A 24894-nucleotide genomic window follows, 5' to 3' on the forward strand; every position below is an offset into this window, starting at 1 on the left:
CTCTACTGTAGAGCAGTTTTAGGTTCACAGAGGAAGGTACAGACATTTCCACGCAGCCTCTGCACCCAAGCTCAGCTCCCCGCCATCTACATTCCCACCAGGGTATACATTGCTGACATTGATGAGCCTACATTGACATGCCCTGGTGGCCAGAAGCCCATAGTTTACGTTAGTGAACTGAATGTTGAACATTCTGTAGGTTAGGACAAAAGGATAATGTCATGCTGAGCACAGTGACTCTCTCCTGCAATCCCAGCAACTCTAGAGGCCGAAGCAGGAGGATCACCAGTTCCAGGCCAGCCTCAGCAACCTAGGGAGATCCTGTATCAAAATAAAAAGGGTTGGGATGCAGCTCAGTGGTAGAGCACCCCTGGGTTCAGTTCCCAGTACAAAAAAGTTAAAGTATAATGTCACGTATGCACCATTATAGTGTCACACAGAGCAGTTTCACTGCCCTGAATCTTCAGGGCTCAGCCTTTTTGTTCGGCCCTCCCTCAGCCCATGGCAGCCACAGCTGTTTCTTGTGTCTGTAGTTTTCCTTTTCCGGAATGCCATGTGGTGGAGTTACACACATGCAGCCTTTTCAGGTGGACTTCTTTCACTTACAAAGGCGCATTTGATTTTCTTCCATGTCTGTGCATGGCTGGCAGCCCTGTTCTTTTTAATGCTGAGAATATCCCATAGTCCGGATGGACCACAGTTTGTTTATCCACTTCCCTTCTGAAGGACATCTTGGTTGCTTCCAGTTTCAGAAATTAGAATAAAGCGTGATGAGACACCCAGTGCAGACTTTCTGCTAATTTTTTAAAATATTTTTTTAGTTGTAGATGGATACAATGCCTTTATTTATTGATTTTTATGTGGTGCTGAGGGTCAAACCCAGTGCCTCACACGTGCTAGGCAAGTGCTCTACCACTGAGTCACAACCCCAACCTAACCATACAGTTTTTTGTTTTTTTTTTTAAGATTTATTTTTTTCTATCCAATGTGAAATTCAGAGGTAGGTGACTGACAGCATTGTTGTAGTGTGGGTACTAAGGCCAGACTTGTGGACTTTTCCTGAGTCACACAGCATTTATTTATTTATTTATTTTTATTTATTTATTTTTTTTAAATTTATTTATTTTTAGTTCTCGGCGGACACAACATCTTTGTTGGTATGTGGTGCTGAGTATCGAACCCGGGCCGCACGCATGCCAGGCGAGCGCGCTACCGCTTGAGCCACATCCCCAGCCCACCATACAGTTTTAATGACTGTGGCTTCATAGTAGGTTGTGAAATTATGAAGTACGAGTCCCCCATCCTCGTTCTTCTTTTGAAAGATGACCGTTCAGCATCCCTTGAGATTTTCTATGAACTCTAGAGTGAATTTTTCTTTTTCTGCAAAAAGTATCAGTGGAATTGTGATAGGAATTGCATTTAATCTATAGATTACTTTGGTTAATGTAGACATTTACTGTTCTAACATTAAGTGTCCATGAACATGGGTTGTGTTTCTATTTATTTTTTTCTTTGAGCAGTATTTTGTAGTTCTTAACATACAAGTCTTTGACACTTTGGTTAAATTCATAAGTGTTTTTGTGCTATTGTAAATGGAATTATTTTGTTACTTTCTTTTTTAGAGTGTTCGTTGTTAGTATTTAAGAGATGCAACTTGTTTTTGTGTTTTGACTATATCCTGCTGCTTTGATGAATTCACATATAAATTCTAACAGTTTATTGTGAAATCTTTAGGTTTCTTACATGTAAAGTCATGCCATCTGCAAACAGATGATTTTACTTCTTATTTCTAACTTGGACACCTCTATTTTCTTTTCCTTGCATACTTGCTCTAGCCAGGAGTTCCAGAAATGTGTTGAATGGAAGTGGTGAGAGTGGGCATCCTTGTTCTGTTCCTGACCTTGGAGGAAAAGCTTTGCATTGAGAAGATGTCAGCTATGGGCTTTAATGACCTTTACTGTGTGGAGGAGACTCCCTCCTCCCTGTAGCTCACTGTCCCTTGATGAGGGCACTGGACTTGCCATGCTCTTTCTGCATTAATTGAGCTCGTGTACGTTTTCCACTTGGTCCTGTGAAGGTGTACACTGCTCAGCAGCCTCCAGAGGCTGCACCACCCTGGGTCCCGGGAACAGGCCTCCTGGTCGTGACATGGGGCCCTCTCAAGGGCTGCAGCTTTCGTTTGCTAATTAGTTGTGTTTGCATCAGAATCTCTTTTCTGGTCAGAGTTGTTTTTGTGTTAAGATGGGTCTCGCTGGGTGGCCCTTGGATTTCTGGACTTAGATGGTCCCTCCCTTCTTGGGCTTCTGAGCAGCTTCAGTGTGTGCCTCCAGCCCGTTCTCACTCTACGTTTTTTTAAATTTTATATATATATATATATATGTGTGTGTGTGTGTGTGTTTTTCAGTTGTCAGTGGACCTTTATTTTATTCATTTATTTATATGTGGTGCTGAAAATCGAACGGAGGGCCTCACACCTGCTAGGCAGGTGCCCACCACTGAGTCCCAGCCCCAACCCACGCTCTCTCTTTTCTTGAAGTCTCTTAGTCTGGCTTTGGTATCCTTGCAGCGTGGCCCCTTCGAATGATTTTCAAATGTCCTCTTCAGTGTTGGAACAATGTGCGACAGGTATCATTCTTCTTTAGTGTTTAGTAGAGTTTACCGTGAGGCCCCCAGGCCCAGGGCTGTTCTCCAACAGGAGGGTTTTGACCACTGATTCAATCTCCTTAGAAGCCGTAGCTCTGTTCAGAAGACCCAGCAGAGAAAACAGTGATGACAGAGGCATGGTCACTAGGGAAGGGGTCTTCCTGCCAGAACTCCCTGGTCCTCTGGAGGCTGAAGGCTGGGAAGCATGCTGACTGAACCCTCACCAGGGCAGGCCCGTGGGTGGGTGCCAGCCATGTGGACATGCTCACGCTGGGCTGCTGCTCCCTGGACATGGGCCTACAGGACCTGCTGCTCTGCTCTCACGGATGTAATCCTGTTTTTTTCAGCTTTTGAACATGTCAAACTATAAGGAGAAGTTCTCTACTCTGCTGTGGTTGGAGGAGATCCATGCAGAAATAGAACTGAAGGAGTACAACATGAGCGGAGTCACCCTGAAGAGGAATGGGGACCTGCTGGTGCTGGAGGTCCCGGGGCTGGCGGAAAGCAGGCCCTCCCTATATGCAGGTGCGCTGGCCCTGGGGGCTCCCTCCCACTGTCTCTCGCACCTTTTCATGGAGCACTCCACTTGGACACCGTCAGCGCTGTGTAAATGTTAAGCATGACACTTTGCCAACTCACAGTTGTCTGGGAGCTGATCCCAGGACTGTTCTTCGTTCACATCCTCGGGGCTTGGTTTCACAGTGTAGCAGGAGACATTTGTGATCTTGTCTTAGTTTGACACATGATAATTTATGTTTTGACTAGGTGACAAACTGATCTTAAAATCCCAGGAGTACAACGGGCATGTCATTGAGTACATTGGCTATGTGATCGAGGTAAGAGGACTCCCTCCTGACCCATTGGGCTGACCCATTCATTCTCAGGAAAGGTGCTCCCTTGGGCTTTGGCTTCCTGTTGGGAAGTGTGAAGATAAAGTAAATCTTTAAATAATCTTTGATGTGTGAAAGGAACTTGGTGTCTAAAGAGATTCTGTCATTTTCAACCTCATAAGTCACCTATGTTGTGATGCCTGCATTGGGTTGACTTGGGCACACTCTGGAAGAGCCAACAGGGCAGTACCCTGCACAGGGAGGACTCTAGAGCGTGTAGAGCTCAGGGTGGGGCAGGAGGTCCCGTTGGCTTGGCTCAGATCGCAGCCTGGACCTCCCTGCCTGCATGGTATGTGCTTCTCAGGCTGATTTTCACTGCTTCTATCCTGAGCGAAGTCCCAGGAGTACTGCTGGGAGCTGCATGGGAAAGGCCTGCTCAGTGTGTGCAGGGAGCCCATGCTGCCCAATGTGGAGAGGGAGGGGCATGCCCAACTTCACTCTCAAAGGAGAAGGACTGGGACTAGAGGCTCTGACGAGGATTCCGAGGGGACCCACATAGCTCTGGTGTGGAGCTGTTCTGTGGCTGAGATGAGAGGGAGGTGTTTTCCTGAGCTCCAAGACTCTAGTGACCCAGAGCCTCAGCTGTTGATGGCACTGCAAATCACACTTGGTCCCGGGCTCATCCTTGGGGGTGCATGAGTGGCAATGGTGGAAGGTGCAGGGAGGACAGGCTTGTTAATCTGCTTGAGAAGAGGAGGGTGGCCTTGAGTAGCAGGAGGGCGTGGAGAGCCCTGGAGAAGGCACAGGGACTTGGGCAGCACTGGAGGCTAGCGGCTTTGTGGTCAAGGTGTCTAGTCTTTGGACGAGGCTGGAGCAAGCTACCTGACCAAGCCTCTTGCTGTGGGTGTCAACTGTGCGAACTGGTGGAAACAGAACAGTATGATTCTGAAACAGTGGGTGGCTCCCAAAGCTGCCACTGAGGTGGGCAAGCCAGAGGAAGGGGCAGGTGCAGAATGCAGCCAGCTAAAGTGCGTGGCCAGGTCTCAGGAAGACACACCCTGCCCGCCCCCTACCCTCCTCCTACAGGTGGCACAACGGGCATCACTGCACCTGGGGTCAAATGCCAACACCATGGCCGTCCTCAGAAGCAGGTCTTCCGTCCCTAGGTCAGCCTGGAGTGTCTAAGCAGTACAGTGCCCAGCACAGGGACACTGGGCACCTGGCACCCCTGTAACTGCTGTGCTGCGATCCCGTTATCACGCCTCCTTTTCTTTGAGTTTGAGTTCCTCCTGAGACCGGCTGAGCAGCCTGAGTGGGAGCCAGCTGGAGAGCTGTCCAGCCGCAAGTCTCCTTTTCCTGGTGAGGCTTCCACTCTGTTAGGCTGTAGGCACCATCCTGTCACAGCTTCCGTACCCACCCAGAGGGGGTTCAGAGCAGGAGCCAGGAGGAGAGTCCTTGTCACCCGAGAGAGTGTCAGCCTGCACTTCTTCACAGGCCCTGAAGAGCTTGCTCCAACTTCTTTCTCCAGGATCACACCCATGAGTCCTGTCCCCCCACTGGCACGCCCTGCACCCTGACATGTCGCCAGCACATACAGTATTGAGAGTGAGAGGATGGGGAGAACGGTTGTGAGTACCAGCATGATCAGGGCAGGACCCTGGCCACAGCCCATCCATCCAGCTGGCAGTAAAGCCAGTCCCTCCTGCTGGTCAGGCCCACCAGGCCCAACCATACTCCACGTGGGAAAAAATCACCCTTTTGTGCTTATACCCGTGGGCCCCTGAGCACTCATCGTGAGTGGCAGTGTGGTGACAGGGCTCAGGGGTCTGTTCACCTTGCCAACTCTTTAGCCCACTCCAGCTGTTGACAAGTGGCATGAGGATCCCACAGATTGCCAGGCGACTGTCTTACCTTTCACACCACAGACCAGTTACGCATCAAGGAGGAAAGCCCTGGGTACCAGAGCCTCCAAGTAGGACCAGAGATCTCAGCAAGAGGCACTGTCCACTAATTCCTGTGGGGTGGTGGCACCACCTGGGCACTCGCGCAGAGCTCTGGTATTGGAGGCCGACTAGCACTTGACTGGTCTGACTCCCCTGCTGACCGGTGCGGCATCCTAGGGTCACACTGTGATCTGGATAGCCCCGTCTTCTAGAGTGTGAGCGACTGTGTCTTGTGCATGGGCGTGCCTTCCCACATCCTCATGGGTGGAGCTTTGCTCACCTGTTCCTTTGTGATATTACCTCTTTCCTTTGTGTGTCCCTGTCTCTTACTGTGCCCTTGGGTGTGGCCTTCCTAGGTGTCAGTCAACCTGCTGAGAGCAGACATCATGAAGATAGACTCAACCCCCTAAAACCTGACCTCTTGCTTCATTTGAATGGCTTCTCCTCAATAAAAGGGGTCAGCACATGCTCACTCTCTTTCTGCGGACCCTTAAGGTCAGAGGAGCCATCATAGCACCCCCAAAGAAAAAGGTATTTCTGTCTCTTGGTGGTTATTTCACGCAGTCCAGTTATTTCAGTCTCCCTGGAGTGACCCCGGAGTATTTTAGTCATGTGCAACCCGGCAAATGGCGTCCCTGGGTGGGCAAAAGGTCTGAGTGTTTAAGTTCCCGGGAAAGTGACACTCTGGGTCTGGAGGCAGAGTGGGCCACCCACTGCTCAGGTGGTGCATTCTGTGTGTCCCCCTGGCTGTACTTGGTTTTGCCATTGGTGTCTTGGCCAGAGAGCACGGTGAGGGACTCAGGTCCTGAATGGCGTGGCTGGCGGAGGAGACCCAGAGAACAATTAGTCACCACACTGAAGTCAGATTGCCATCTCCAGCCAACAGGGACACCACTCTGGCGAGTTGGGCCCTCTACAGGTTAGCAGTTCTGGAGCCTGGGGAGAGAAGGCTCCTGTGCTGAGTCTGTATCTAGCACTGCCCACTGGCCGTGCCCACAGAGGGCCTCCTGCCTGCCCTCCTGTCTCCCTCTCTGTCCTCACTTCTCAGTGCCCTGCATGGTTTTGTAAAGCTGCCCTGACCCTTCATGTTGCCTGGTGCTACTTGTCTTTGTCTTTCGCCTTCTCACTCCAGGCCCAGCCTCTTAGATTCCTCTAAGTGGTCGAGTCAGCCTGTGGCATCCTGACATCAGATCTGCCACAGGCTCTCTGCCCTTGTCCTTGTGTTAGGAAGCTAACACAGGTTAGTTTCCTGTGTGTGTGGTGATCTTTGGTTATGAGCTCACGTTCATTTCTTGCAGTTTCCTCTGGTGAGCTGGCTTTCCCTGTAATGGAGTTGTGGCCACGTCTGCTGAGAGTAGGAGGGCATTGACCGGGGTCCTTTCCAGCATTTGACTTTTCATTGACCTCATGCCCATGGTTTCAGTTGCTCAAATTGCAGCTTCTGCACCCTTTGCTGGTGTTGGCCTGGCCCTCAGGAAGTGGCCCTGCCTGAGTGGTCCTTATTTACCTGAGAAGGTTTGAGCTCCTCTGCAGCTCTGAGTTTTCCTTCCTATTTTTGCTTCCCATGTTTGCTCAGAAGTTTCCTCTTCCTGCTTGCCCAGGAAAGAATATGAGGATTGTTTAAGGCAGAATCTGGCTTCCCCCCTTCCCACTGCCAGCAGGAGGGCAAGTCTAAATGATCTTTCTGTGGCAGCTGTGACCGACAAGAGCACCTGGCTGCACCTGCAGCTGTTGGCTGGTTGGCCTCCTGAGTCGCAGCCTGGCTCAGCCCTGTCTCCTCAGAGCCTATGCCTGGGGAGACGCTGGCCAAGTGTGGCTGCTGTGAGTGGAAACACTGACCATTGACTCCTGTCTGTGTGACTTAATGACTTCAAGATGTGATTCTTTCTGTTAATTTTGCAGATATCTAAGATATAAAATGTGGTTTTTCTTGTTATGTTGCTGGACATGGATGTATTATTCCAAGAAGTCAAGGTTAATGTAAGAACTTGTCTAATGTAAATCACTTGTCTTTTTTCAGATTCACGAAGAAGATGTAACTCTTAAACTTAATCCAGAATTTGAGCAGACGTACAACTTTGAACCTATGGATGTGGAGTTTACGTACAACAGGTAGGCGCCAGGTAGTCCCACCATGCCTTCCTCACCGTGATGGGCATGCTCCCAGCAAGGCCACTGACGTCTCCCTGGGGATAGGGGAGCTGCTGTGTTGATGCCGTATCTGTGGCTTTGGTGCTCTGTGTACCACTTGCCTGTGCCTGTGAGTACAGCTTCATTACAGATAACTTGTGAGATAAAGACGCAGATGATTCTATGCCCACTCATTTTTGGAACTTCCCTGCACCCAGTCCCGTCGCCCACGTCACCTCCAGTCCACCAGCTCCTTCGCCTCGCCACCCCTTTCTGTCTCCCACTGACCTTTCCAACCATTAACTGGAGCTTTTTTTTTGGTGGGGGGGACTTGGCCTGGGACCTGTGCTTCTCCTGCCTCAGCCTCCCAAGTACTGGGATTACAGGCGTGTGCCCTCACTTTTATAAGACATTGTATGTCTGTGTGTGCACATGTGTGCACATGAGAGGTGCATCCTTTGGCTTCAGCTCTTCTGAACCTTTTGGAAGGCTGGTTGCTGCGTGCAGTTGCAGGAGCTGTGCCTCTCACTGAGAACCGTTACCAGGAGCGCCCCGGTCCTGTCTGTAACTGGGCTCCTATTTCCACCACTGTACTCTGCGCTGTCATGTGACTCTCCACCCCCATCTGCTCCTCTGTTGATGCACATTCTCATCATTTCTGAAGTTGACGGTTTGTTTATTGAACAAGCTGCGTGCACACTTGGGTGACATTGCAGGGTTGGAGTTCAGTGGCAGGTCCACACCTCACATGGGTGCACCTGTGCTTCCAGGAACAGTGTGTTGGCCCGTGCCCCTGAGCCTGGTGGTTAAACTTCATAGTTTGTGCCAGCCAGGTGGGCAGATAACACACTTCATTGTGATTTTTTTTTTAAACCAAGATTTTTTAAAATATTTTTTTTTAATTTATTTTTATGGGGTGCTGAGGATCCAACAGGACCTTATGCGTGCGAGGCAAGTGCTCTAAAGCTGAACCATAACCCCAGCTGCCCTCATTGTGATTTTACCTTGCATTTCTTTACCTACAAACTGAGAATCTCCACATTCATTGGCCATAAAATTTTCATCTTCTGTGAAATATTTGCTTGTATCTTTTGCCCTCTTTTTTTATTGAATAATCTGTCTGACTTTTATTATTTGCAGGAATTTTTCTGTATTCATTATGTGAAACTATTCTGAGATTTTAAATCTTTTCTGGGCTTGTCGTTTATCTTTTAACTCTATTTAAAATTCTTTTATTAACTGAAAGTGTTAATTTTTTCAGGCTCATCAGTTCTTTTCTTACCGCCATGCTTATCCTCTGTGGTTTGAGAAGTCAGGGCTGCACCCAGTCTGGGCTGTGTGGAGGGTGAAGGGGCTAGGGAAATGGAGCAGTGGAGCTAGTTCTCTTTTAAGGTGTTTGACCGTGGAAGCAGAGGGGCAGTGCGTGTGGCCTCCACAGGGACACTGGGCTGTTTGCTCTTGGGGTGAGAAGCAGCAGAGCAATGAGACGTGTTTGGAGAATATGAAGTGCAAGGTTGAGGGAAGGTGTGACCAGGTGGGCCACCGGGTCAGCGACCTGTGCAGGGATGTGCAGGGGTCCATCTTGCTGGGGTGGGAGGGCTGAAGATCTCAGCTGGTCAGTGAGCCTGAACTTCTGGTAAAGCCGTTGCAGCCAGCGGCAGTATGGCTGGTTGTGAGTTTATTAGCATTCCTCCATTGGTGAGGAGCGGGACACCTTTTCACAGTCGTGCCATTTGTACTTTCATGGGTCACACTTTCAGTGAAACATCTTAGAAATCTTTGCTTAACAAGATCCTAAAAGAGTCCTCTGGGTACCTTTTGTAAAGACTCTACCTGTTCATGAAGACAGAGCCCTCATGGTCTTCTGTCCTTTCAGAGACCCCACCTCCAAACACTGTCCTGTTGAGGATTAGAGTGCTGGGGGATGCACACACTCCGTCTGTTGTGTGTGGCTTTGTGGCAAGTTCAGGAATCAGGCAGGCCGCGCTCCACCTCGCTCTGCCCGGAGTTGTCTGGTCTTCTAGGCCGTCTGTGTTCCCACATGGGTTTTAGCTCATCCGTCAGTGTCTATAAAAAGCCTGTGAGATTTGGATCAGAATCACGTTAACTCTAGGTCGGTTTAAGGGAGAATTGTTGATGTTAAGTACTGAGTCTTCCAATCTCTGAAAACGCTGCGTCCGTCGCTCCATTGATTCTCCCCACTTCTTGTCTCCATGTGTTTTGCAGTGGTTTGCACTATTCAATGTACAGGTTTTGTGTATCTTTTGTCAGTTATTCCTACTTAAAGAAATTTTAACTATTGCGAGTATCAATTTTAACTTAAGTTTCCAACTACTAATTTTCAGTATTTATAAAAAGCAATTGATTTTTGTGCCTTTATCTTACGTTCTGCAAAATTGCTAAACTCACTTAGTTCTAGCGGCTTTTTTACAGATTACATAGGATTTTCTACATGTGTAATTGTGGTTTTAAATGAAAGGTTCCTTCTTCCTGTCTTGCCCTGTGCATTTTGTGGTGTCCCTCACCCTGGGGCGTGGCCTGAAGCCTCTGGGGAGGGTTGTGCGGCCGTGGATGTGGCCCACCGCCTTATTCCTGACCTCGCAGTCTGCCAGTCTCACAGCATCAGTGCAGTGGGAGTGGAGGATCCTGTGCCGTCCCTTGGGGGGAGGAGACATAGCCCTCACTGGCTGGAGTTTCTACCTGGGGATGGACGTGATGGTGTCCAGGGCTCTCTGCTACAACGCCATGGTCCTCCTGTCTCCTGAGCGGTGGAGGTGCTGGTGAGCTCCTGGGAGCAAGCACCGTGGCTGCGACCAGGTGCTGTGTGTCGCCAGGTCTCACCTGCAGGTGTGCCACTCGTGTCTGCATCTGTGTGGAGGGCTGTGTTAGGCTGTGGCGTCCACTCCTCCGCCTTTCTGGGAGTGTGTGTGGAGCGAGTTCCTTTTCTCCCTAGGTGTTGGTAGAATTCACCTCGAGGCCCTCTGTGGCTCGGGTTTTGTGGGGCACTCTTCTTTCCCGGTCCCAGGAATGGAACCCAGTGGCCCTCGCCCCCAAGCTCCTTTGCCTTTTATTTTGAAGTAGGGTCTTGCTGAATCACTGAGGCTGGCTCCGCTGGCCTTAACTTGCCATCGTGCTGCTGTAGGCATGGCCACTGTGTCTAGCTGTGGGGCACTTCCATACTCCCTGTCCTTAAAGACACAGGACCCTTGGGTTGTCCGCTTTTCCCTGAATGGGCTTTGGTGTCTGGAGGAAGCTGATCCACCCAGCTCTAGCTGCTTTGCGAGAGTGGCTCCGTCTCCCCGTGCGGGCTCTGCTGGCCGCTACTTCTGGCTCCTGGTGTTCTCACGTGTGCTCTCTTCCTGTCTCTCAGCAATCTGGCCACGTGTCTGTCGTTGGATGATCTTCTCGCAGACTCTAGCGCTTCTCATCTCACTGCTGTTCTGTTTTCTCCAGTGTCCCTGGCCCTGTCCCGCTCGCCCTGGGTCCCGCCTGCCTCTCTCTGGTTCCCTCTGGTGGCGAGGAGTCGGGGGTCTGAGCCTTTCTTTTTGCTTGGTGCTTGGTGCTGGTGAGTGCCACCCTCGGGGAAGTGTCCCAAGGGCTCTGCCCCTGGCCACTGTGCCACAGGACCGTCGAGCGGAGAGGTCCTTTTACCTGGGTGCAGTGACGCTCAGATGCAGGGGGAATTGTCATCCTTGACGCTGTATCCTCTTCTTGGACAGTGGCTTCTTTCTCTTCCTTGTCCTTTTTTGGGATTCTCGTTTACTGTCTCTCTCCTGGCACCCTCCTGTCTGTTTTCTTTTTTCTAGTAGTTTTCTGGTGCTTTGTGTCTTTGTCTTGTTTCTTATTTTAGGGAAACGCCTTTGGTATTTTACCCCTCAGTGTCTTGATTGGTCAGGTCCTATTTTAAGATACTGATTTTGATTATTTTTTAGTTAACCTGTTCAACGTTTCCTGAGGTAATTGTGTTTTCCTTCGGCCTTGCAATAGGAAGTATTTCAGCTGGAGAACTTTGTGACCACCTTTCTTCTATACCCAGAATGGAAGGAGGTGTTTTGGTGAATCCCGAGCCTCTAGGCTCATGGCTGGGCTGCACTGGTACTTCTTCATGGCTCTTGGGAGGCCAGACAGTGGTCTCCGGGTGCCGGTGTGGTTTTCTTGCCTGCTGCTTTCATTGTCACGTGTTTGGAGTCTGTCGTGTCCCTCTTCTCTCTGCCTTGGTAAGGCTGGGGTGCGTGGGCAGCTGTGTTACTCCTTGGAGGCAGTGCTGTTGAGTCCTCCGTGTATCTTTTCTAGCTCTTGCTCCTCCTTGGGTGGAGGTGGTCATGCCCAGGCAGGGTCCATCAGGGGCAGAGAACTGGATGCCCTCGGGAGGCACTTTGGTAGACCTCACAGACCTCTTGTTGGGCTCCACGCCATGGGGGTGGGTCCTGCAGTGACCTTGAGCACCACCTGCCCTGGCTGTGCAGTTGGGGTTGAGGGGTGGCCCTGCAGGCCCATGTCTGCCCTTTCCAGGTTCTGAGAGGCTGCAGCAGCTCCTGGGGGACCCCTGCCGCGGGACCCTGGTTCTCTTTACAGACCATCCTCTTCATTTGCACTTTGGAGCTGTGGCCATCCTGTGTCACTGAAGATGGCTTTTATTTTCCATGTTTTTCTTCTTGGTTATTTTCAGTGAATTTCAAGGGAGCAAACCCTTAAAATACCATCTCCCTTCTGTTAACACCGTGATATTGGCATTGTCCTGACACTTCATGGCTGCACCTTCAGCTTCTTCTACGCGCCTGCTTCATGCATAGAATATAGAATCCAAGCTCTCCTGATAACATAAACTATCTTTTTTTTATAACTTGGAATAAAACTTGTGATTTTGTGTAGATAGACTCAGTAAAGCACTCCTCACACCCCAGGGCTGCCTTCAGGGCCTTATAAGACCTGAGCTCTACCATGGCCTTTATTTTCCAGTGCTTTGTGAAGGACATGTTAGTTTGACGCCTTGAAGATTCTCATCTTAGTCTGACTTACGTTGCTGTAACAGAATGCCACAGACCAGGCAATTTATAAGAAAAAGACAATCATTTCTCCCAGTGGTGGCAGCTGGGGAGCCCATCTGGCGAAAGCTTCTTGCTGTACCTTGAGGAGCAGCAGACACCAGGGACAGGAGAGCATCTGGAGGGAGGAGGGCGGGAAAGGGGAACTCGTCTTCCTGACAAGGCCTGTAAATGCCCCATAAGTGTTGGAGGGGATGTTCACCCATGCCGGCCAGGCCCGTCCTGCGAGCTTTGCTGGCCTTCGTGGCTCCAGGCCACGTGGCTCACTGTGCTTTCTCTCTGGCAGGACCACAAGCAGACGGTCGCACTTTGCCCTGGAACAGGTGGTGCACTTGGGTGTGAAAGGTAGAACTTCGTGGCCTGCTGGCCTTGCTTATGTCTGTCTTCCCAGCGCTCTCCCAGGCTTCCTGCAAAACTGTGTGTGAAGCAGTCTCTTCCATCCTGTGTCAGAAATGAAGCAGCATAATATCCGTGGTTTTTACTTTTCTGTTGGGAAGCTTGCGGGTCTTTTACTGGTTCAACTACATAAAAAATAGCATGCTTGGGCTGGGGTTGTAGCTCAGTGGTACAGCATTTGTCTAGCCTGCATGAGGCACTGGGTTCAATTCTGAGCACCACATATAAATAAATGGATAAAATAAAGGTCCATCAACAACTAAAAAAATTAAAAGGAAAAAGAATAGCATGCTTAAATCATTGGATATAGGTCCATTACCTTCTGCATAGCTTCCCTTGTAATGTAAATCATTTTTGTACTCACAGAAAGACAAGTGGGTGACTTTGTTGTGAAGAATAGGCAGTACTGGTGCTATGCTGAGTTCAGAAGTAGATGAAGGGGGTCCAGAGAGGAATAGAGTGGCATGTGGGTCGCTGCACACAGTGAGCCAGGGACATTCCGGGTGCTGCCATGTGTTTCTTCTGAGCTCTTCAGTAATATCTACCCTCTTACCTTTTCTCATTTTCAAGTGTTGTTTCCAGAAGAAATCATTTTGCAGTCTCCTCAGGTTACAGGGAACTGGAGCCATGCCCAAGACACCAGGAGGAACAGAGAGCCCACCACCAAGGTAGTGCTTTGACGACTCCCACTGTCTAAGTAGGTGATGTTACAAATTCACGTCCAGGTAGATTAGCTCACGTGGACTAGAGAATTAGAGGAACGTAGTCCTCAAATAAGCAAAATCAGTGAAAACCAAAGTATGCATAAAATTGATTTAGTGTGCATTTATATACAATTACATATAGGTGTAAGATGCTGCAATAAGTGGGGAAACAAGATCTAGGTGTGTATGTGATCTTGTTGTTTTATTTTAAAATTGGTTTTGGATACATTTACATAATTATATATTCATAGAAAATGAATGCCCACTCAGCAATATTTTTCTTCCATGTTGGAAATGGAAGCCAGATGTTGCTGTAACAGAATGCCACAGACCAGGCAATTTATAAGAAAAAGAAAATAATTTCTCCCAGTGGTGGCAGCTGGGGAGCCCATCTGGCGAAGGCTTCTTGCTGTACCTTGAGGAGCAGCAGACACCAGGGATAGGAGAGCATCTGGAGGGAGGAGGGCGGGAAAGGGGAACTCGTCTTCCTGACAAGGCCTGTTAAATGCCATCAATACTTTTGCCTCACACATGCCAGGTGAGCACAGTACCACTGAGCCACCCCCCAACCCAAGCAGCTCCTTCACATCTGTGGTTTTGTGAGTGCTGCAAAGAGGTGCTATCTTTGCTTCTCCAGTCAGTCCCTCCATAGTGGCAGTGTGGCACCTGCTGTGTGCTAGGTGTTGTCCTAGACTCTCAGTGTATTTTTGAATAAAACAGAAGCCGGCTGGGGAGGCAGCTCAGTAGTTGACTCACACTCAACATGGGTGGGGTCCTGATTAAACACAAGCCACAAAGAGAAAGTCTGACTGATTAGAGCCACCTCCCCCCAGAATAACAGCAGTCACAGTTAGCAGAGACGTTGAAACAGGTGTTGTAATTAAGTGCATCCAGGAGCCTCAGAGAAAGACACGTGCGCATTCAGTGGACATGTGAAACAGGAGGCACACGTTGTCATCTCGAGGTGAGAAATGTAGTGCCTGTGATGAGCAGTGTGCTGGACAGAGTGAGCATGGGACCGTGCAGTCCACAGGAAAAGGGAGAAAACCAAACAGAGAAAAGAGAGCAACCCCACTTTACTCTAAAACTAAATCTCTTTAAAATATGTAACGAGCACTGGTGAGTCGTGGGCCAGCTCGGTGACCCTAGGTTTGTGTGCCTGGAGTCCCAGAGAGGGGCACAGGGCCTTCTGAGAGCCACAGTGGGCAGCTGTGGATCTGAGAGATCTGCACGTGGGAAACTCCTCAAGCCCTCAAGAGAGGACTGGGCAGCGACTGGACACGGGACACCAGATCCCTCAGGGCCAGTGATGGCCAGCAGAGTGCATCTCCCGGCTGCGTGCAGCAGTGCCTCCACACAGACTAGAGATGGGACAGCCCCTTTCTGAAGCAGCACAGAGCAGGTTGCATTGGGATGCTGTCTTTAAAGTGTGGAAAGGAAAGAGAAAACTGCCAGCCTGGAAATCTGTGCGACCTCCTCACGGCTGAGACATTCCCACACACCGTGGTCATGACCCCTGGCAGAGGCGCCAGAACGTGCTGGAGAAAAGAGCCTTATAACAAGTGGTGCTGGGAAGACTGGTTGTCCACATGGAGAGGAACGGCCTGGGCCCTGCGCAGTCAGCCCACCGTGCATCTGCCTGGGGACGGGCCAGGAGCTCCATGTGCCTGTAGCTAGTACAACCACTTTGCAGTCACCAGGGAGGCTCCTCAGAGACCAGGCCTTGACCCGCCATGGGCCCCAGCTCTGCCACTCCTCAGTATTCACCCTGAAGAATCAAAGTCAGTGTGCAACAGTGAGACATACACACCCTGTTTACACCAGCACAGCTCACAGTCACCCACTGTGGACCAACCCAGGCCCGCCAATGGACAGTGGATGAGTGAGTGGATAAAGGAAATGTGTGTGTGTGTGTGTGTGTGTGCGTGCGCACACAATGAGGTTTATTTAGCCTAAAGAGAAATAAAATTATGTCATTTGTAGGAAATTGGATGGAATTTGAGAGCATTATATCAAGCAAAATAAAGCAGATTCAGGTCAAGGTTTGTGTTTTCTCTCATGTGGAAGCTAGAGAGTAAAATGGAAATAAGGATCTTATAAAAATAGAAGGGAGCCATAGGGTAGAGGAAGAGGTCAGGAAGGGGTTGGGAGGCGCTAGGGAGTGAGATTGACCCAGTGCTGTTCTTTGCGTGTGCATGTGTCACAGTGAATGCAGTTTTTGTATGATTATTATGCACTAATAACACTTTTTAAACATTTATTTTTCAGTTGTAGTTGACAAATACCTTTATTTTATTTTTATGTGGTGCTGAGGATCGAACCCAGTGCCTCACGCATGCTAGGCAAGTGCTCTTCCTCTGAGCCACAACCCCAGCCCCATTAATAACATTAAAAAAAAAAATCTTTAGATGGGCCGGCTTGTGGCTCAGATGTAGAGCACTTGCCTAGCATGTGTGAGGCACTGGGTTAGATCCTCAGCATCCATAAAAATAAATAAAATAAAGGCATTGTGTCATCTCTAACTTAAAAAAAAAAAAAAACATTTATTAAAAAAAAAAAAAACTTTAGACATACAAAATCTGAAAGATCAAAGAATTAGTGACCAGCATACCTGCCTTGCTAAAAATAAAGTCCTTCAGGCATGAAGAAAATGATATCAAATGGGAATAAGGATCTATGCAAAGAAGTGGAAACTACCAGAAATTAATTATACATATACAGGTAGTATAAAAACATTTTTATTTCTAAAAACTCTCTTTAAATGACTTTTTTTTTTTTTTGATAGCAGGGATTTAACACAGGGGCACTTAACTGTTGAGCCACATACCCAGCCTGTTTTTTTATGTTTGATTTGAGACAGGGTTGCTTAGAGCCTCGCCAACTTTCTGAGGTTGGCCCCAAATTGGTGATGCTCCTGCCTCAGCCTCTGGAGCTGCTAAGATTACAGGTGTGCATCATGGCACTGAACTAAAAGACACTGTGAAGCTGGAATGCCAGCAGTATATTGTGGATTTGTCAGATTCACGGGTATAAAGCATGCAGTGAGGACAGCACAAGCAGAAGAGTGAAGAACGATGTTGTGAGGTTTTTAGAGGATGTGTGAGGCCAAGCAGTGTCACTTACAAGTAGGCTGCAGTCAGCTAAAGATGGTCACTGGAAACCTGAGGCAGCCCTGAACAGTACAGAGTAAGTAACTGAGAAGTAGGGACACGTGCCCCAGGGTCTGTGACCTTGCTGATGTCCAGTCCACTTGGACAGTCAGAGGTATTGAAATCTGTGACGGTAATTCTGTACCCAGAACAGATGAAACACAGAAAACATATATCAAGGTGACAGTTTCAGGGTTTCTGGTACTAGAGATTGAAGCAGGGTCATTCTACCACTGAGCCACATCTCCCATCCTTTTTATTTTTTATTTTGAGGCAGGGTCTTGCTAAGTTGCTGAGGGTCTTGCTGAGTTACTAAGTCTGGCCTTGAATTTGGTACCCCTGCCTTAGCCTCCTGAGTCACTAGGATTGTAGGTGTATGCCACTTGTACCCATCTCATGGTGGTAGATTTAAGTCTGAGCACATCAGTGTTCTAAACACTGCAGTTAAACAGTTCAGATTGTCAGATGAGATGAAAAAGAAATACCTACCATCGTCCTCAGTGTCCTCAAGGGCTTGGTCCAGGACTCAGACCATGCCCAGGGTACTAAAGTCCGTGGACACCCGGGGAGTCCTTCAGACACACAGTGCCATCTTGTCCAGCCCGCACACATCCTCCTGATACTGAGTTGACCGCAGGTGTCATGTGGTGCCTGGGAGGGCATAAACGCTCCCTCGGTGGTGGCCACACAGGATTCAGTGGGTAATGACAGAAGGTTTGCACATGAGGCTGCAGGTGTGGAACCCAGGGATGCAGAGAAGAGACTGTGTGTGCTGCCAGTGGAAGCAAGGACAGGTAAGGAAGAAAGGCAATGATGCCAACCATTCGTGTCAAAGAAAGTGGGTCTCAGAGCCAAGAGCTCTTAGAAGATGGAGAAGAACCGGGAGAAGATTGCAGTGTCGCCACAGGGTCATCCGTCAGGAGCACATGACCGTGCCAGGTGCCTCCGTGCTACAGACAGCCCTGAGTGCCTGGCTGCCTAGGAGTACCTCCAGCACCCCGACTCACACAGCCCAGCACCACACAGGCCCAGTCAGCCAGCACTGTCTGCACCCCAATTTCAGAGTCCACGGAAGGAAGCAGTGAGTCCAGAGCTGGGACCGGAACAGCAACACCAACCAGAGTGACTTCAGAAGTCAGAATTCCCCAGAATCTGGAGATCAGGTGTGTACCCGCAAATAACCCATGGATCAAAGAATTAAGTGGAATTGGAAAGTTCTTACCAGACCAAAAATGGTGACTCGACTTGTCAAAAGTTGTGAGATGCCACCAGAGACGCCTTGGGGAAAGTTTATAGCACCAACTGCCTAATTTTGAAAAAAGACTTCAAGTCAGTGGCCTCAGCTTCCTCCTTTAAAAACAAATTAGAACGGGCACAGTGGCACACACCTGTAATCCCAGGGCTCGAGAGGCAAAGGCAGGAGATCACAAGTTCAAGGCCAGCCTCAGCAACTTAGGGAGACCCTGTCTCAAAAAATAAAAAGGACTAGGGATATGGCTCAGTGGTTAAGGATCCCTGGGGTTTAATCCCAGTACCAAATAAATAAATAAAATGTTTAAGAAGTATAAAAGCCAGACAAAAACAAATAGAACTTGAATAAAGCAAAAGAGAATAATATACATTGAGTAGAAATTGAAGATGAATTGCTGAGTAAAAGTCTGTCCTTTGAGAAGATGAGTGAAGTTGCTGAACCTTGAACCAGACTGATGGGGTTATAAGAAATGCGCTGCCCCCTGAATCCATGGGTGTTGGCTAACCGCATGCTTCACTTTCACTGGCCACTGGTGCTCAGATATTTGGTCAGACCTAATTCTGGGTCCACTAAGGTCAACGATCTCAAAGAGAAAAATTGTTTGCACAGCAAGAACTAACCTATCCTGTGAAATTCCAAGAAAGGAAAAGGAAATTTGTTCTCGTTTTGCTGTGTTACCTTAAAACTGCAAAGATTATGGCTACACCACCTGCTGAGTGCCTGGGAAGGTGGGAAGGTGGCTGGGACAGAGCGCAGGGGTGGACTGGTCAGCCCCAGCACTGCATCTGCAGGAGAAAGCACACGTGCAGCTTGGCCCTGCCCACAGTCAGCATCCCACTGGGGCCACGGCAGTGTTCAATTTTCCCTAGAGAATTCTGGCTCATACAGCTATGAACAGATTACTGATTAATACAGCAACTTGCATAAACAACTTCCATATTTGTTGAAAGCACAAGTTGCTAAAGCTCCCTCAACAAGAAATCGTGCCTGATTAGCCCTAGATCTGTTCAAGAATGAACTTCCAGTTAGAAACATCACCACCTTCCCCACAAAAAACCTCTGCTACACAGCGTTGCTGGTGAATTTATCAAGCTGGTGAAATTTTCAGGAAAAGATGACACCAGTTCTACAGACTCTAGCTCAGGGAAGTTTAATTTCACACTCATGGCCAGTGTTGCTAGGTCTGGCGGCTCATGCCTGTAACTCCAGCACCTCAAGTGGCTGAGGTAGGAGGATTGCAAGTTCAAGGCCAGCCTGGGCAACTTAGACCTTGCATCAAAATAAAAATAAAAGGTCTAGGAATGTAGTTCATTGGTAGGGTGCCCCTGGGCTCCAGCCTTGGTACCATGAACAAATGAATGAGTAAGCAAGCAGCCGGTCGGCGCATTGAGGACAGACTCCATTGCAGAGAGCTTCGGCACCTGAGAGCTCATCCTGACAGGACAGGTGTCCACTAGAGGACACTTAGGATGTCCAGTACTCCAGGTGACACTGCATCTGTGAAGCAGAAAAATAAATGGAATGGCCTTTTTCCCTCTTATCTTAGTGTCGTTTTCCTGACTCCTGCCAGGGTCACTCGGGAGCACAGAAGTCCAAGTCTTGGAACAAAGTATCAGCAAGTTGAACATGCATGAGGCCAGGAAGCACTCCCCTTGGGAATGGGACACGGGTTACTATCCCTCACATCAGCCAGTGTCCTTCCCCTTATTGACAAGCTGAAGAGGAAATCCCAAGTGTCCTCTAGTGGACACCTGTCCTGTCAGGATGTCCTTCCCCAGAGAAGCCTGCTCAGTGGTGAGGGCTCTCTCCTTGTGAGATCAGGACCCTGGCATTTCTGGGTGACACTGAGCAGGCCCTGGTGGATGATTAGTGTGGCGAGGCAGAGGAGGAGGGACCTACAGGGTGCGCGGGAGTCTGATGGACTATTCAGGGCATCCTCAGGGCTGAGCGGCTTAGCAGGACAGAAGACATGAGGCTGGCGTGCAAAAACAAGCCACTCACGTCCTTTCACAGACACAGGTGGGGTGTTGGAATACCACTTAAGATAGCATCTAAATGTTTTAAGACCTCAGGGATAGATCAGAGGAGCTGTGCAGGACTGTCTGCTGGCCACTAGGGAGCGCTGATGGTACCTGCCCCAGCTCAGACTCAGTATGGTTTAGACGCCTGTTTTCTCCAAGTTGATGTATAAATTCAGAGCACATGCAGAAATGCACACCTGGATTTATACCTGACAGCAAGTACAAAGCTAACAAGAGATGGCCAGAGCCCAGACCACAGAACTTCAGGAAAGCACACAGAAGACTGCCCCATCCTGTACTGGGAGGGTCATATGTGACCCATAGAGAAGAAGTTGACAGGCTAGACTTTAGTGAAATGAAACAGCTTATTGTCAGGAGACACTGAAGACCACAGACGACAAGAAGCAGGTAGAGAGAAAACTCTTATGCAAATCCTCCATCTTGAAAAGGACTGGTGTCCAGGTCTTCAGCAAAGAACTGCAAGCTCAGCAGGAAGATGGCCAGCCCTTTACCAAAGAACACAGAGGTGGCCGACCCTGGGAAGGCCATCAGCGTTGGCTGTCATCGTGGGGGAGACAGCCACAGTGAGCTACCACCACACACCTGTTGCAAGGGCCAAAACTTGAGAGGAAATGGAAAGCGGGCTTATATGCGGCTGTTCCAAGATGCGCACTGAGAGTTCATAGCATGTTGGTTACTGCCCAAAGCTGGAAACGGCCGGGTCAGTCAACAGAAGAATGGACAGAGAAATGAGGTGTGTTCTTGGAGTAGAGCCCCCCCCACTCGGACATAGGAAGGACCTACCCAGCAGCATGGACGGTCTAGGAGCCGTGGGAAAGGGCACAGCCAAAGGAGTTCCTGCCACGTGCTTCCCTGTGCGTGAGGACCAGTGCAGCAGCCTGTGGCACCACCTGGACATCACATGCATGTGGCTGATGGCACCACAGTTGTGCTCCACAGCACCTGGCAACAGTTGTAGACAGATCACCTGGACAGAGGCTTCTGGGATAAAGTTTGGCGATATGTGCAAATTTTTTATGAGGAAACTTTTATGTAGCAGTTATACGGATCCAAGAATCTATCCTCTGAAAGTGGTCAAGTTAATTTACAAAGGTGCTTGCACAAGCAGTGAATATCCTTGTAATGGCAAAGAAGTTTCATTGGTCCAGGGCCAACTCCATCTATGTTTAAACGTGTCTGCCAGACCAGTTCCTGGGCAGGACCTTGCCCGGCCCAGCTGTGCCTGGAGGGGCTGCCAGGACCACCCACCTCTGGGCAGCTCATCAGCCTCTCGCAGGCCCGCGGGAGACCAGCTGAAGGCCAGCCAAGGAGTGGAAGGGTGTGCCTTTGTCAAGTAAAATGTAACCCTTTATTTTGGTTTCATCGCCACAAAATTTATATTTGTTTTTAAGAGACACAGAAAACAAAAACTGATGGAATCTTTTGATCAGATATCCTGTATTTTCATTATATTTTGAAAAATATGACTGTGGCCCATATCAAGAGCTGTTAAGCATTAGAAGCAGATATTGGTAGATGTTTATGTCTGTTCTTCAGACTAACCCAGTGCATTCAAAGCTAAGTTTTTAACATCCTCTGCGTGATCATTTCTAGAACAGGAAAACCGGGAAGGACCAAACTAAACATGCCGGGAAACAGAGGCACACTGGGGCCAAGGACCTGCCAGGGGTGGCTGCCCTCACCATAGAGACGAGCAGCCTGGGTGCGTGAGTACCAGGACTCAGAGCAGAGCGGCCTGCTGCACGTGGGTGCCACGAGATGCGGGCTCCCGCTCTGCTCAGGGGACGGGCCAGGGCCTCATCCTGATTTTGGCTTAGGCACTTTAGAAAGACTCAGATTGTGGGTTATTTTTGGCCATTTGAGCTTTTAAGCAGTTGTAGACAGGTGTGTTTGAGACAGGTCTCAAACTCCTGGGCTTGAGCAGTGCTCCCTCCTCGGCCTCCCCAGTACAGGGGCTACAAGTGTATGCCACCGCACCTGGCTTATCACAGACATTTTTAAATCCCGTGTCCAGTACTTGAGGTGACACTGCATCTGTGAAGCAGAAAAATAAAATCCCTCCTAGTGTAGTTTTCCTGACTGCCCCGCACTGCTCAGGTAGGCATTCCCAGGGGCATGTTGTGCTGGCGTCTGTGGTGGGCGTGCTCCAGAGCCTGTCTGCCGCTGCCTTTCAGCCATCAAGGCGTCTGTGCTCCGACTCCTGGCCTCTAACTGAACCCCTCTCTTCACTCCCAACACAGCCGACGAAACCCAGACCCCCAAAGTAAGAGACACAGAGTTCTTCAACCCAGTGCTGAACGAGAACCAGAAGCTGGCCGTGAGAAGGATCCTCAGTGGCGACTGCCGCCCCCTCCCGTACGTCCTCTTTGGACCTCCTGGGACTGGGAAGACCGTGACCATCATCGAGGCGGTTCTGCAGGTAAGGTCAGCAGCTGGCTGCTTTGAGCTCCGTGCTGTGTTCCTGCGTCTCAGTCTGCAGGATGGGTCAGTCCACACTGTGGTCAGAAGGGCTAAGAAGGCCAGCGCTCCATGGTCAAGCGAACTGGTGTGGATGCTAGGGTGGTGGAAGCCTACTTGGGGAGGTACGACTTAGTGTCCAGAACAGAACCACTGATCTTGTCACAGAGTTCTACTGCACAAGCTGCCTTGGCTGTGGCTGAAGCTACCACTCTGCAGGAGCTGCCAGTGTCTTTTATATTTCAGATCAAATTTATGAAAATACCGTGTATTGAGTATTTCTGTGCCATTCAGGGTTCCGTTAGCAAGCTCACCTGAGTGCCTGCTGGTGCCATACAGTGGTGTGACCTGGTCCTGCCTTAGGAGGTGGTTTAGGACCATGGGGAATGAAGAGCCTCACCGCCCACCCTGGTGCCTGGGGACGCGTTGTGAGGCAGAACCCTTGCTGTGCTGTGTTCAGGGGTCTCAGGGGTCGAGCTGGCATCCACATCTGGCAAAGCAGCCTGTGTGCACCGCACATCAGGCCTGGGGTTTCTGCTGTGCAGGGTTGAGAGTTATGATCCTCGGTCTCTTGTGTCTTGGATGAAGGTACATTATGCTTTGCCGGACAGTCGGATTTTGGTCTGTGCCCCCTCTAACAGTGCTGCTGACCTCGTGTGTTTGCGACTGCATGAAAGCAAGATGCTGAGACCAGCCGCCATGGTCCGGGTTAACGCCACCTGCAGGTTTGAGGAGGTGAGCCCCAGGCATGGAATGGTAGCAGGCTGCCTCCTCAGCAGGTGCCCTGGGCAGGCAGGGGCAGGAGGGGGACAGCCCCAAGCCGCCTGCAATTCTGGTGTGTGCCCTGCACACCTTGCTCACTGTCACATTCCAGGTTGTCTGTCCTGTCACAGGTGTCCTGAGCTTCCTTAAAGTTTTTTGTTCCTCTCTTATTTGACCTGCAAATGAATTGTTCTGTTTTAGTTCTGTTTTGTTGGCTTGGTTACAAGTAGAGTTTCAGGGAAATGGTAGGCTTCTGGTTTGCTTATAGACGAAATGTTGCTTAAAAAAAAAAAATTGAAGCCAGGCTCAGTGTGGTGCACATCTGTAATCTCAGCCAATCAGGAGGCTGAGGCAGGAGGATCACAAGTTCAAGGCCAGCCTCAACAACTTAGCAAAAGCCTGTCTCAAAATAAAATTTTTAAAATGGGCTAGGGAAGTAGCTTAGTGCTAGAGCACAACCGTAACACATGAGGGTCCCTGGTTCCATTCCCAGACATCTCAAAAAATAATAATGAGTTAAGATGAGGAAATGTTGTTTCCTGGAAGGCTCTGCAGGGGTACGTTATGTTCATGGCTCTAGAGCCCACAAAACATGGACTTAATCAATATGAAAATGTAAAACATGCTAATTAAGAAAAAAGCCATGGGGCTGGAGATACAGCTCAGTTGGTGGAGTGCTTGCCTGGCATGCACAAGGACCTGGGTTCGATCCCCAACACCACCACCAAAAAAAAAAAAAAAAACCAGTCCTGAATCACTAGGTAGTTCCCTCCCTGGGAAGTGGCGAAGGGAAGATGATCTCAGAATTCATTTTGGCTTTGTCATTCTGCCCAGTTTAAAGGAACACTTAATAATTTGAAGACCAAATGTGTTCTGCCTTCCTTGCCCTAGACCATCATTGATGCCATCAAGCCCTATTGCAGAGACGGGGAGGATATCTGGAGAGCATCGCGCTTCAGGATAATAATCACAACGTGCAGCAGTGCAGGGCTGTTCTACCAGATAGGAGTGAGGTGAGCACGGTGTTGGCAGGGACGTCTGCGGGAGGCCGCCTGCGCAGAGGCCAGGTGGTGGGACAAGCAGCAGCCAGGGGCCAGATGACAGACCAGGATAGCTTCGGTCCAACTGAGGAAGTGGTATTTGTCCTGGACCCTAGAGGCTCACACAGCCCAATAGAGGGACACACCAGCAGATGGATGAGTGCATACAAAGATCCTGTGGCTAGAGGGCCCCAAGTATTTTACCCAGAGGGGCCTCTGGAGCTGGAGCCTGTGAACAAAAGGAGTGGCAGGAGGGGAGCTGGAAGAGGAGACTGTGGTCCAGGGAGGCACTGGACATGGCCCCTGGTGTGGCAGAAAGATTCCAAGGCCTCTGTACATGGGGGTGAGTTGCTTAGAGGATGTGAGGAGGCAGGACACATAGGAAGTAGTTGGGCGCTGAGGTCCAGTTCTGTGGACCTCAAACCCACTGGTGCATGGGCTCTGTGGGAAGGTGGAGTAACGTGGGGTGCCCTGTTGACCAGAGGCACTTCTGCTGGACTT

General features: G+C 49.6%; 1 protein-coding gene across 1 annotated transcript in view; it reads left to right on the plus strand.

The window, feature by feature from the left end:
* Mov10l1 (Mov10 like RISC complex RNA helicase 1) overlaps positions 1-24894 on the plus strand; it is a 62857-nt gene that overhangs the window by 20512 nt on the left and 17451 nt on the right. Inside the window, exons 11-19 of the mRNA XM_058579097.1 lie at positions 2991-3168; positions 3409-3479; positions 7437-7528; positions 12878-12936; positions 13558-13655; positions 21728-21836; positions 22375-22553; positions 23180-23326; positions 24245-24366. Of these exons, the coding sequence (XP_058435080.1) occupies positions 2991-3168; positions 3409-3479; positions 7437-7528; positions 12878-12936; positions 13558-13655; positions 21728-21836; positions 22375-22553; positions 23180-23326; positions 24245-24366 (1055 nt within the window). The remainder of the gene's footprint in view (positions 1-2990; positions 3169-3408; positions 3480-7436; positions 7529-12877; positions 12937-13557; positions 13656-21727; positions 21837-22374; positions 22554-23179; positions 23327-24244; positions 24367-24894) is intronic.

Source organism: Marmota monax, unplaced genomic scaffold, assembly GCF_021218885.2.
Source record: "Marmota monax isolate L192 unplaced genomic scaffold, Marmota_monax_Labrador192_F-V1.1 WCK01_AAM20220418_F8-fsc00234, whole genome shotgun sequence".
NCBI lineage: Eukaryota > Metazoa > Chordata > Mammalia > Rodentia > Sciuridae > Marmota > Marmota monax.